A 13,281-nucleotide genomic window follows, 5' to 3' on the forward strand; every position below is an offset into this window, starting at 1 on the left:
GTGCAGCACGTAGAAAGGCAGCTAAACGTGTAAGACAAAGAAAGTAAAGATCGCTTGTGCTCTGTCTCCGTGCTCCGACTGATTTGTGTTTGTTTTAATACAATAAGAGGATTAGAATTTTACTGTAATGTCTAATGTCTATATTATTCACACAAAAAACATGCTGCGTATCTTGGTGTTACGCTACAATAGCTTTAAAGTGATAATCTGGAAGATGTTTTTGGAAAAACATGTCTGTTAAGTCACTATCTATCTCCCAATGAGGTAACACAATGCTGATTAAGCCTATGGCCCACTGATGAAAGCCTTTGCATTTTCAGTATTACAGACTGGGTGTCTGTGGCGACATACGTGGATGCATTTCCGGTCTCTGCAAGTGTTGTGAGTAAACGGTAAAAATAAGTGAAGATCCAAAGAAAAAGCAACAAATTTGACCCTCAGATGAAGGCAAACAGTCTAAAGAGGAAAGCGACCGTCAGCGAGGAAAATCAAGAGTTACAACCGTAAAAGGGAGCCAACCGTGGACGTCTGGTTAAATTGGGACGTATGCGTATGCCTTCTTATCGAGAACTTCCAGATTATATCTTTAACATTTTTAGCTTTCTAGAGATTTGATTGTTGGTAGGAAACCTCGAGCTCTATACATTTCTGATGGATATATTTGCTGGTTTTGAAGTTTATTTGTCCAAAATGATTCATGCTTAATAAAAATAGTAGTTCAGTGATGTTGCTCGTAAGTAAGTACGCTTGATAACCAAAAAGGCCAACTCATTAATGCTTCCTGGCAGCACCTGATTTTTTTCCCTTATAATGCTACATTGTGTGAAAAATAATACCCCGCAGTTCGGTCACCATTTCCTTGACGCATCTAGTTTGGTCCTCGCTGCACTGAATTATTTTCAACAGTCTAGACTACTAACCGGTGCTGCCATGCAAAGAAAACTCCCCTGGCCACTGATATTCACTGGGTCAGATACAGTATACAGGTGCACTTAACATGTACTAGCGAGGGTCAGGAAAACAGTTTGAATGGAGTGTAATGTGTCAGCCAGCAGCAAACACGTAATTGTCAGCTGACAAAACAAACAGCCGGCCTACAGGGAAAAGCCATGATGGCTACACTAGTTGAGAAATCATTGCCAGCATGTAAAGTGACATTCACGATGTGGTTTTCTAAAAGCCTGAAAGACATTCATCTGGGTGCCTGTAAAACAAAGCAAGTCCAACATATCCGAGATATCTTTTCATTATATAGCTTATAATCACATTTGTGTTATTCATTGGATTAACCAATGACTGTATATGTATTAAACTTAATCCAAAAATCTACTGGACTTTGTTAAAGTTCTTGAAGACGTTTCACCTCTCATCCGAAAGGCCTTTTAAGTTCTGTATATGTGGACGACACGTCTCCATCGGGTCTTATTGTACAAATTTGAAGCCAAAATACTCTCTGTGATAGGCGCTGCCTTCTGGTAATGAGATCGGCCGGGTGGAGCCGCCGTAGCCACCAAAAGCACGTCAGCGTTGCTTAAATGTATTGTTGTGGGGTGTGGTGTCCGCTGCAACCCTGTGGACATCAAATGGACTTGGAAGTAATCAAATTCTATATATAAAAAATATATTTCAAAGTTAGTATGGCTTACTTTCTCATCATACAAATACGTACGTGGCTTAAGTGCTACAATCAGTCCCTGCTGCGAGACGATATTGTACAATCTAATGTGATTAAATAAAATGGCTCTGATGTAAATTCTACATTCTGCCCTCTTCACGTAAATGGGGTTGAGGGAATATCAGGACCACCACTCAATTTAATGCCTTCCCTTACAACACCGCGGCTTCATCCTCAATAATAAACAGAGTACCAAAACTGGGAAATGATAGGCTTTGTAATGTAGAACTGATGGCAGAGCTGTTGTCGTGGTTCACATTAGATTGTAAGGGTGTACCAGCTGAAGTGGCCGCTGAGTGTATATACAGTATAGAGTGTATATAAGCTCCTCTAGACTATCTCACTGAAATATGGTTGTATGGAGGGAAAGGTGGGGGGGTAATTGGAGAGGTGGAGAAATCAAGATGGAGGCAGGGCGAAGAGGATTGGAAGCGGAAGGGAGTAGGATGATGTGAAGACGCGAGAAGAGGGGGAGGGAAAAGGAGGAGAGAAAAAAGCCCCTGAAGAAACACAGGAAGAGAGAGAGATGGAGAGACTGAGGAGGAATGGCAGAGGGAAGGGGGAGCCTATTGCCCTGAGACTACGGCAAAGAGAGAAAAAGAGAGTGAAAAGAGAGGGAGGGAGCAAAAGAGTGATAGCCTTACAGCAGCACCTAATGGCTTCTCTGGAGAGAGGGAGAGGGAGGGAGTGGAGAGGAGGAGAAGGCATAATGAGGGGGCTATGACAGAGGCAGGAGATAGATTTAGAGAGGTAGATGGGAGGAGAGACAAAGAGAGGTGGAGGTTATTCGCCCGTTTGGTAAAGATGGAGTCAAAGAAAAACAGGAGAGAGTGAAAAGAGGAAAACAGTAAATGCAGAAAAGGAGGGGAGGGGGTGGAGCAGGGTGAAGGCTGCGGAGGCAGGGACGGATCCAGACGTTAAATGAGCAACAGCGAGAATAAAGATGGATGAGCGTGGATGTAGAAAAACAAATGTGATACAGGTAGAAAAACAAATGCAAGCGGGGGTGAAATAAGGAGGAGGAGGAGGAGAGAGACGCAATGTTGGGCTGCGGAGGGATCAGCCATCGGGTGAACAAAGAAGGAAGGAATGAGGGGAAGATGGATGGATTCGAAGGGTGGACAGAACAAGGGAGGAAGGGCAGAGGAGTGGCTAGATGGAGGGATCTTAAAAGAGATACAAAAAAAGGAAGGGATTCGTGGAAAATAAAACTGAATGAGAGAGCGATGGGAAGGGGAAAGAGATTGAATGAGAAGAGCAAGAGACAAAAAGAAAGACGTAACAGAGTGTGTGGTGAGACAGGAAGGAGGAAATTGAAGAGGAGGTTGTTCAGAGGCATGGAGGATGGCTGGAAGGATTAAAAGGCAGTTAAGTGTCATAACGAAAAAGAGAGAGAGGGAGGGAGGGAGGGAGGAGGGAACAGAGATGGGAGGATGGACGGATGCATGGAAGGTATCTTTACCTCCGTTAACAGCCGTGTTATAGCACTGATCGCAGCTGTGAATAATTCAAACCCTCTGGTCGGGAATTCTCTCTGGGAAGAGCCCGAATGTGATCACATACACACTCACACACAACAGATCATACTTAGCACCTTTCTCTTTTTTTATTGCTACTTCTAGCGACACGGTTTGTATATAACACTCACTTCTCATATATGTTTGCACGTACACACATAGTAATATAAAGAGAGTAATGGAGGGGCAGAGACAGAAAAAGAGGAGAAAGAGCAGTCCACCTGCTGTGGCTGTTAGCTGTCTCTCAGACGTACCTTTTTCAGTCGCCATGATTAGATTACATAGAAACACATTGATATCTCCTCCTCTTCTCCTCTCTCATAGGCGTACACACACACCATACATCACTCACTCTCACACTTTCTCTTCCAGACATGGCCGCACTCCTGTGCGCACACGTGTGTCTTTAAGGTCTCCATGGCGACCGTTTCCAGGGTGATTTACTATACCACCTGGTCCCTCTCAGGGTGGTACACTCGTCTGCTCGCCACAATCACTCCCCGGCCACCAGTGATCTCATCCCTTCCCTCTGCTCACTCCCTCCTCCTCGCTTGTCTTCACGAAACATGATTTACTCCTGTCATAGAGCGGAAACAGCAGTCACTGAAAATTAATCCACAATTTAGATATTTGATATCATTTATTTATCATTTATCAAGCTATGAAACCAAAAATACCAAACAGACAGCTTCAGCTGAATATGATAGCGACAGGTTTTCCATCCATCCACAGGGAACAACATGTACTCCAACAGTGTAAATCTTTGAAAGTCGTTTCTTCGTTTCTCAGAAGAAGAAGCTCTACATTGTGCTGGTAGATCTGTTGGGGTAAAATTATACACAGCAGCTTCATGCTAAAATCAGCATTCTAACATGCTCAAAATGACAAAGCTAACATGCCTTAATTTTGCAGGTATAATGTCTACCATGGTCACCATCTTAGTTATGAGTGTTACCATGCCAACACTTCCTGATTCATGCATATAGTAATGGGAAGTATATTGAAGTCCTTTCCCACTGCACAGAACCACTGGTTTTTGGGTTTCCCCGGGTTAAAACACTGCATACCACTGAGTTGATCAGACAAAAACAATTGATGTCATGTAACATCAAGAAAGCTACGAGGCAACAGCTACTAGCCAATCAGATGAACAGCTCAATTTTAATAAGCCGAGCTAGCATGCATAGCGACAAAGTGCAGACATTCCTCTCTTCCTTATTGTGTTATTGTTTTTATGTGTTGTCTTATAGGTGACGTCACATCAGTTTCATGCGTTGTCACACGAATTCTAAAAGTGCTACCTATGTTGACAGGGTACCATCTGCAGTGTAAAACAATGTCTAAACAGTACTTGGTACAAAGAGCAAGTCCAGTTATGTAGATTAGGACCGTACTGCGCAGCGGAAATAAGGCTATGTTGCCCTTATAGTGTGACACAGGTCGTTGAAATAACCTGTAGATTTCTGAGGTGCTCTTTTGGTGCTTGGCTTCCAACAACTTACCTACCTACCTGGATGCACTCTACTTGTGCATTCATAGAGCCTTTCGCAAGCTAAAGCTAACAAGCTAGTCCCACAAGAATGTCAGAGAAAGGTCGTAGATGTAAGAGTGTTGACATTTCCGCGTTTACAAAGTACGAAAAGTTATTTCAGGACTTGTTTTGTCAGCTGACCAGAGACAAAAGTTGCTCATTAGCTTTGGCTGTAAATGCCTTGATAAGTGTAAATCGGCCATAGAGTGAATATTGAATGATTATTCTAAAGACAAATATAAACAAGCATTTTGTTTGGTAAATTGCAATTTAAAGAATGTCATGCAAATGTCATAGCAAACAAGCTGGAACTGACATTAAAGGCTTTGTGCTGTCTGTGGGTGTGTGCAGAGAAATCCCTTGGTTAAGCACAGTGCCTCCAAACAGCATTTATGCTGCAGGGATTCATTTACTGAAATTGATCCACTCCTGCATGCCTCCATGCATTTCACAGCTGCACCGCATGGCTTCATGTTGGTTCAGTTATGGTAAAAGGATGATCCCCAGAACACCTGTTAACTCATTGTTTAAGAGACTGTGACGGGAATGAAGGGATGTGAGTTTTCATTTTAACTTTGCCCCTTAAATAATATGTGGTTGTGTGTGAATGTGTGTGTGTGTGAGTGTGTGTGTATATGGGTGTGTGTAGATTCAGAAGATTCAGAAATAGGCCAGTTAGGGTTTAGAGCAGAGATGTTGAGAGATTAAACAGACCTCTGTGGGGAGCAAGACTCTTCTCCAGCAGTTTAAATATAACTCTCTACAGGGAGAAACTGAGTAAGTGTGTGTGAGTGTGTTTGAGGGGGTGGGGTTAGGGTAGGTGGGTGGATATGTTCTACACAAGTGGTGGCTTAGAATCAAACCACTGGCCTCATGCCTCAACCTATCTACTGTATATTACTGTGTGTGTGTGTGTGTGTGTGTGTGTGTGTGTGTGTGTGTGTGTGTGTGTGTGTGTGTGTGTGTGTGTGTGTGTGTGTGTGTGTGTCAAAGTGATGTCTTCTTTACCTGTGCCGCTGTGGGGATACTTTGATACCGTGAGGTCTGGCTCCACCATCTGCTCGGGGTTAGCGTGCATGTGTGTTTCTGTATGTGCATGTGTTGTAATGCTTGTGTCAGGTGCTGCATAATACCTTGCACACGTTTTTTTCTTCACACAAAATTCCTTAACTTCACATGTACCATGTTAAGCAGACTGAAATTAATAGGACATGAATAAGTTTGCTCTACTAGCAACCCGTCTCTCCTCTGTTTGTTATTGTCATCCCATTAGGGGCGGGTTGAGGTAGAATGTGATGCTAAAGGACCATACTTGATTATGGCTCTTGTTGCTGCACTGACAAAAAATCTAGCCTGTGGCTCCCTGGAATCTTATCTAACCAAAGAGTTGCAAAGTCCAAGGTGTTTCCCTAATGTCTCTGTCAATGTAGAACATGGTGTGTTGGATGAATAAAGCTGAAGGAATCCCGGTCTTAACGGCAGATAATTATTTGTTTCAACGTTGTGGCTGCAATATATTGTTGAATTTGTTACCATGATATACTGTATAAACTATGTTAAATACAGTTCTGTTAGATGCAAATGTAACTTTTATATAATCTGAATGCATTGACAAAAAATAGCCATGACCACCTTTATGTTTGTCCTTCTATTCATCCTACAAACATCAATACTTGTATTCCAGTTGGAGCCCTCGAAAATGCAGGGCGCAGAAAGTGTCAGCTCCAGCAGACACTTCCTGTGAGACATCCCGTTATATTAACAGCAGACTCTTTCAGAGCTCTTTGATTTGCATAGTTCTACATGTTAGACATCAGCAGGGTCAGAGTACAAGGTCAACCAGTGTGAGGCTCAAGGACATTCAGACATTGATAAGCGCTGACTGTGAATGAGATCAAACCTGTGACCTTCAAGCTGCTCACACTAACCAGAGACACAGCATTCAATGCATCTGCAACACAGATCAGCAGCCACTGCAACATCCAACATCCATATAAAAAGATTTGTCATGCAGATGCACTTCGTGTTCACTTTCTCAGTCTGATTGCAGCCATAGTCTTTGTAACTGTCTAATGAGGCATCTCCTCATCCATCCAGCCCTCACACTCTGTTCCCTCGCTCTCACTGCTCCTGCTCTCCTCCTCTTAACACTCCCTCCCTCTCTCCCTCCCTCCCTTCTCTTACACAAGTGGGTGACAGATGTGAGCCACTCTGGAGAGCACACAGACACCCAGCACTCTGCTGCCAGCCGTCGCTGCTCTTATAGGCTGCGTGTGTGTGTTTATGCATGGGGTGCCGTTGTGTTTCCCTTTATGTCTTTATGCATGAACTGTAAAGCATCATGTAGTGCTGTTGTAGTCTGTCCGTCTGTGTTTGTTTTTGGTTTTTGAATGTGGTTTAATCTACTTCAGGATGGTGTGTGTGTGCGTGTGTGTGTTATTTCATCGTAGCAAGTGCATCCTTTGATCTCACCTCTGTGTGGTCACCATGGGAGCAGGGGTATTTTCAGTTCACTTGGCCTTGGGAGTCTACGACCATACTGATGTATGTGATACACCTTCAAACCAAGGCTTGGCAAATTGGAACTTTCCAGATATTAAGCACTCTTTGGATCAACATTTTTAATCATTTTCTTCACTTATAAACAAACAAAAAACAAGTTGAGTATTCTGGTCTTTGAAATGCGTGCAGGAGACGAATCAGAGTATTTTGGTAGGGCTGATTTTATGTTGCCAACGTCCAAGGAGCTACCATCTTAAATTTGTGTTTTACCCCCCACCCCCACTTCCCACCCACCCACCGTGCACTACATCTGTTTCTTCTTTTTATTCCCTTTAACTACACTCCTATATCAGCATACATGCCTAAATGGTGAATGGATGGTAAATATACTTATATAGCACTTAATTAGTCTTCAGACAACTCAGTGTGCTTATACACTGCATGTCACATTCACCCTTTCGCACACATATTCATACACTAATGGCAGAGGCTGCGACATGCACAGTGGCAATCTGCTCATCAGGATCTAACTGAAAACATTCGCACACTGATGGCTCTGCCTTCAGAGGCAATTTGGGGTTCAGTGTATTGCTCAAGGACTCTTCGTCATGTAGATCGAAACCCCAACCTTTTAAATGAGTGACGACAGCAACCTCCTCTGATCCACTAAATCTTGTGTTTAGGCTCGCTGTACAACAACACAGCTAAAAAAACAATGGTGCAATGATGTCATCATCCATTGGAGTATTTGACTCTGTACATCACTATATCCAAATATTGTAGACAAAGGACAACCCTAATTTAGTGCAAATCTTATCATTTGAATCAAATCATACATTTGAATTAATCGATAAAACATGATTTACTGACCAGCTTTACATTAAACACACACACACACACACAGTGGATACAGTACACACATGTGCTCCATGAGAAATTGGAATGAATGGAAAGTCTCTCCCACTATCTCGCTCACTTACACACATGCACACACACACATTTCCGCTCACTTCACGTGTAATGTAATCACCTGGGCTCTCCATGCTTCCTAACCCAATAAAACAGACAGCCTCCACCACACACACAACACACACTACACTCACAAACACATAACAAACACACACATCCTCCGGAAAAACCTGCGATACATTCATCTCTCCTTTTATTTTAATCTCTGTTCATTTTTTTCAGCTATAAATTGGTGTGTCTGCATCATAGCTGTTGTAATTTCAAACTGAAAGTGTTCTTCTGTTGCTCCTGTAGTTAGCAGTTTACCATCACATCTCATTAGCCACCGACCCTCTTCTATAGGACAGCAGAGTTTTTGGATGCCAGTGCAAGGTGGCAGAATGAAGCATCTGGGGGGGCGTACAGAGGTGAACAGGCAGAGACAGAGAGTTGATTGACAGGGCTAAAAGAGAAAACTGACTGGGGAGGGTTTTTGTGGCAATATTCAACAACATTCAAGAGTTAGGACCAAGAGAATTAAAGACAGACTGATAAATGGAGAGAGGTTGAAGGAAGGTATGATGTAAAAACATAGTATAACAATATGTGTGTTACTGTATGTGGAGGGTGACCAGGCACGGCAGCCATAACCGCTCCTCCGAGCTCCATCTGCTCCTCAACGCAGCAACTGTTGCCAGGGTACCTGCTCTCCTCTCCTCCTCTCTATCCCACCTTTTACTCCTCCTCTTTCAGGCCAATAACCTCCTTGGTTCCTACTGTTTTCTCCCAAAACAAGATCTGCTCTCCTTTTCTCCTCTTCCTCTCTTTCTTATTTTCAATTATTTAATTGGTTTTTCCTTCTAAAGAGGTGTTCTTCTTTTTACTCAGGCATATTGGCATGAAACACAATTAAAAGTATATTAGTAATGCTCCAGTTAAATACTGAAATACTATCAATACCATTGCTAATTCATTAGCTCCTTTCCCTCATGTGCTTTTCTCTTTTATCCATATATAGTGTCTATATACTATAGTTTTCTGTCATTCCTTCAGCTACTGTGCCACTACTGCCACTTCTCCCCCTGCAACACACACTGTACACCACCTCCTCTAAAACCTTTAATTCTCTTTTCCTCGCGAACCTTCCTTTGAAATCCATCCCTCTTCCGCTCCTTCGTTCCCTGGCAATTGTGTGGACATGACTCAGGGCCCCTGTCTACAGAGAGAAATAGAGAGAACCAGAGAAAGAGTGGAGAAAGGAGTTTGATGGTGGGGTGTTTCAAGAGAAGGGAAGAAAAGAGGTAGAGTGAGTGGGGGAGAGGGAGATCGTAGATCAGAACCGTCATGATTGAGCCATCTGCTGAGAGGCCAGTGAGACTCAAACACACATATACACACACACACACACACACACACACACACACACACACACACACGCTTAAAGATCACCACTGCCACCCGTTGGTCATTTCCTGACACTACGCCTCTCCTTTCTCTCTCTTCCCCTCGATTACATTGTCTGACTGCCCTGCTGCCACCCTGTTGGAACATGCCAACCGGAGATGAGACACGTAGCTCTGAGCATCGATCAGTCTGGTCTGGCTGTTTGGTGAGCCAGTGTTAAGCAGCCGAGTCTGTTTGCTCCGCAGGGGTTTTGTTGTGCTCTAATATATGAGGTTTATCTCCACCTAACTCCTTTCTAAGAAGAGCGGAGCCTCACTACGGATTATGAGGCTTTGGCTCTTTCAAAACATATTGAGTATAGTGATGTGTTACAGACTCTTGCCAATGCTACGATGCGATACTGTAATCCTGCTTTTGCTGTTTCATTCTTGCCCTGCAGTTAAATGTGATTTGTTGTACGCTGTCTGTTCCTCTGTGTGGCAGTGGGTGGCTGTGTGTTGTTGCATTTTTATGTGTGCAAGCACTCTCCACTGGCCTGAATCGTCCTCTCCTCTCAGGCCTTTCCCCTCACTTCCTGACAGCAGGCCTAAACGATGTCCACTCTCGTTCAGCTGTCTAACCTTTAATAGATTTATAAACGCTCCCCTCCCATTGGCCAAAGCAGGCCATTTCATCCTATTAGAGATTAGCATACGGCTGAGTGGAGAAGGAAGTGCTCTTTATATGCTAATGAGAACATAATGTATGCAGGGAGGACCAACCAGTGCCCCACTGGGAGGACACAGGGTGGCCGGACGTGCTGAATCTTGAGGCAGTCCTGTCTTTATTTCTTTATTTTTACTCTTATTCAAAAACACCTGGACTGTGTCTTTGTGAGCTTTTATACAACACAATGTCTCACTTCAAATTGTGTGATGAAGAGCAGTTGTGCTGGAAGCGTCACTCTGGTGCTAAATCCAATAAATGGTCATTGGAGCCCTGGAGTGTGCAAGCTTTTCATTTGTCTGACTTCAGTTTGATGCCTAATACAGATTGTGCAAACTTCAGATGCCAACATAGCTAGGATTTTATTGAATATGCATTCCTTCTATACCTGATGTAGTTGTATGACATTCTCTTGTGATAAAGAGGAGTGACAATAGAGCTGAAGAGGTGGTTAGCATAGTGTGACATGTCTTTTGTTTATGCTTTTAGCTACACAGACTTCAAACCAGCTGTTCAACATCTTGGGAAAGATACTTTGCTTTCTTGCTGAGACTTAAATTAACAAATCGATACCTGCATGGTCAACATGGAGCTAGTGCTTGCTGCCAGTTAGCTAAGCTTAGCTTAGCACAAAGATTGGAAATGGTAGATGACCCTGTTTGAAGAACACAGAATTTGAGTAGCATAGCAATAGAATTTGAAGCTGACTAACATGTTGTATCTTAAAAGTTTATTTCATACTAAGATTGAAGTGTAAAAATGTCAATTCACTGTTTCATGGGCAGAGTTATGAACCGCTCTTGAACAAATCACCTTGACTTACAGCTAAAGTATCCCTTTTCAGACATTTATTAAGTGCAATTTTAAAACATGTTCAGATGATATCTGAAAAACCCTGAACCCATCATCAATCCTTATCATTTCCTGGCACCCTAATAACCAGCAACACTCAACAGGCTAGCTTCTCCCCCTCATATCCAGTATTTAAGTAACTTCTATTCAACAGCTTGATTCTGGTGTTTCTCAGCGGGTTTCTCATCTAGCTCTTAGTTAAAAATCCAATAAGAGTATTTCCCAAAATGTCAAAGTTCCTTCAACTTCATGATAAGTCATTGACTGGTCACCCAACAGCTCATCTGACCAGCTTGCCTTTCTTCTCTGTGTTTACAGGAACAAGGTGTGGTGGGAATGTCACGACAGCCTGGCGCTATTCCACCTCCTCACCCTGCTGGTGGCGTTGCCTCAGGGGTGGGGCCGAACCAGGGGTCAGGTCCACCTCCGGGCTATGTGGGCAACCAGCAGCAGGCGGCCATGATGAAACAGATGATGGCAATGGAGCAGGAGAAAAGGGTACAGATGCACATAATGGAGCAGCAGAAACAGCAGCTCTTCAGAGAGCAGAGACAACAGCAGCAACAGCAACTACTGGCCGAGCAGGTGAGTTGGTAGTAGACAGTATGCTCATAGCACAAGGTTAGTGTGATGGTGTGCTTAATATGGCTTGGCCTGTAAGGCTCATCCGTCATGCATTGAAATTATAATGTGTGTGTGGGTTTGTGCATTTTAAGTTCATACCTATCTGTTTATTTGTCTGTCTGCAGCTCTAAAAAGAGCAGCTCATCCTCTCCTCTTCCTTACTGTTGTCTGGTTGCATGTATAATTACCCTCAACCAGCCCCCTCTTCACTACTTCATTTTCATCTCTGCAATGTGTGTGTATGTGTGTGTTTTTGGCTCTTGCCGCCTGCTGTGATAATGTGGTGTTTTCTTTTTATTTCTCTCTCTTTGAGGGACTCAAGTGTTAAAGAGTTCTGAACTCTGAAGTCACCACCCACTATGTTGGTTTTAATTGGATCTGCAAAAACATACACAGACACACAAATATAGGTGTCTGAAAGGAAGTGCATCCTGAACGGGTTTAGCGTATGCTGTTAACTGGCTATCATAATTCTATTTAAATGAGCAACACCTCTGCTTTCCAGGCACCTGTTCAGTAGCTGCTTTTTATGCTGCCTATTCGTTGTTTTAATTTAATTTTCTATACTAGCAGCCGTGCTATGGCTGTGATACAGTACCAGGTCGGCCTTTGGTTTCCTAGTTTATGTTAGGGTGTCATTTATGTAGGCGAGCATCATGCAGACACTGTACTCCAAACATCTGTCTCTTCTGTACCAAACATCTCTCTCGCCTTATCCGTCTGATCTCTAATGGAAGAAGCATCTGTATCATCTCTACTCTACCAAACATCTGACTCTCTGTTTCTACTACACTAAACATCGATCTCACATCTGCTGTAGCAAATGCTTTTTATCTCTACTTTATCAAACTTGTAACTGCTGGATCAATCTGGTTTTACCTGAATTTCAGTAGAGATGGCTCTAATTTTCTGTTCCAAGCATCTTTCTCATTTGTACTGTGGTATTTGTAATTAACTAAATGACCTAAATGATTGGTCCAATGTCCATTGCCTAAATTAGTATCAGGTCAGAATGTAATTGAAGCTGTGACTCCAACAGTGAACTACACTCACGACACCACGTGAAGGTACAAAAATACCAACAAAAATGTTATATTGGGGGGAAAAAAACAAAATTTGGTCCAATTCAAGTATACAATTTAAAAAGATCAGACAAATATATTTGCCTCATGAAGGTTGAGAGAGAAATCTGTCCTCTCTGTTTAACAATTTTTCTTGTCCCTATCCTATTTTTAAACCAAATATTTATTTATTAATTAAGTACATATCTAGCAATGTAACACATTCATAACCCAAACCCTTAACAATTTTGTGTTTGTCTGTGTGTTGTGTTTTTGTGCGTGTCTAGCTCCAACAGCAGCAGCATCTCCCCAGACAGATGGGCCAGGGCCAGAGGAATCCATACCCCCAAGTCAATCAGTACCAAGGTGAGGCACACAACCATACACACAATATGTGCAAAGTCATAAGAACGACAGCGTCCTGATAGATTTTCTAATAAGAAAGTCAAGACCTGACCTAAA

General features: G+C 42.8%; 1 protein-coding gene across 1 annotated transcript in view; it reads left to right on the forward strand.

The window, feature by feature from the left end:
* The window catches only part of maml3 (mastermind-like transcriptional coactivator 3), a 106,382-nt gene that overhangs the window by 87,538 nt on the left and 5,563 nt on the right, over window positions 1-13,281 (forward strand). Inside the window, exons 4-5 of the mRNA XM_069676869.1 lie at window positions 11,453-11,719; window positions 13,107-13,185. Coding sequence (XP_069532970.1) covers window positions 11,453-11,719; window positions 13,107-13,185 — 346 coding nt within the window. The remainder of the gene's footprint in view (window positions 1-11,452; window positions 11,720-13,106; window positions 13,186-13,281) is intronic.

Source organism: Semicossyphus pulcher, unplaced genomic scaffold (genome assembly GCF_022749685.1).
Source record: "Semicossyphus pulcher isolate SPU_LCO1_2020_fin unplaced genomic scaffold, fSemPul1.0.p SCAF_27, whole genome shotgun sequence".
NCBI lineage: Eukaryota > Metazoa > Chordata > Actinopteri > Labriformes > Labridae > Semicossyphus > Semicossyphus pulcher.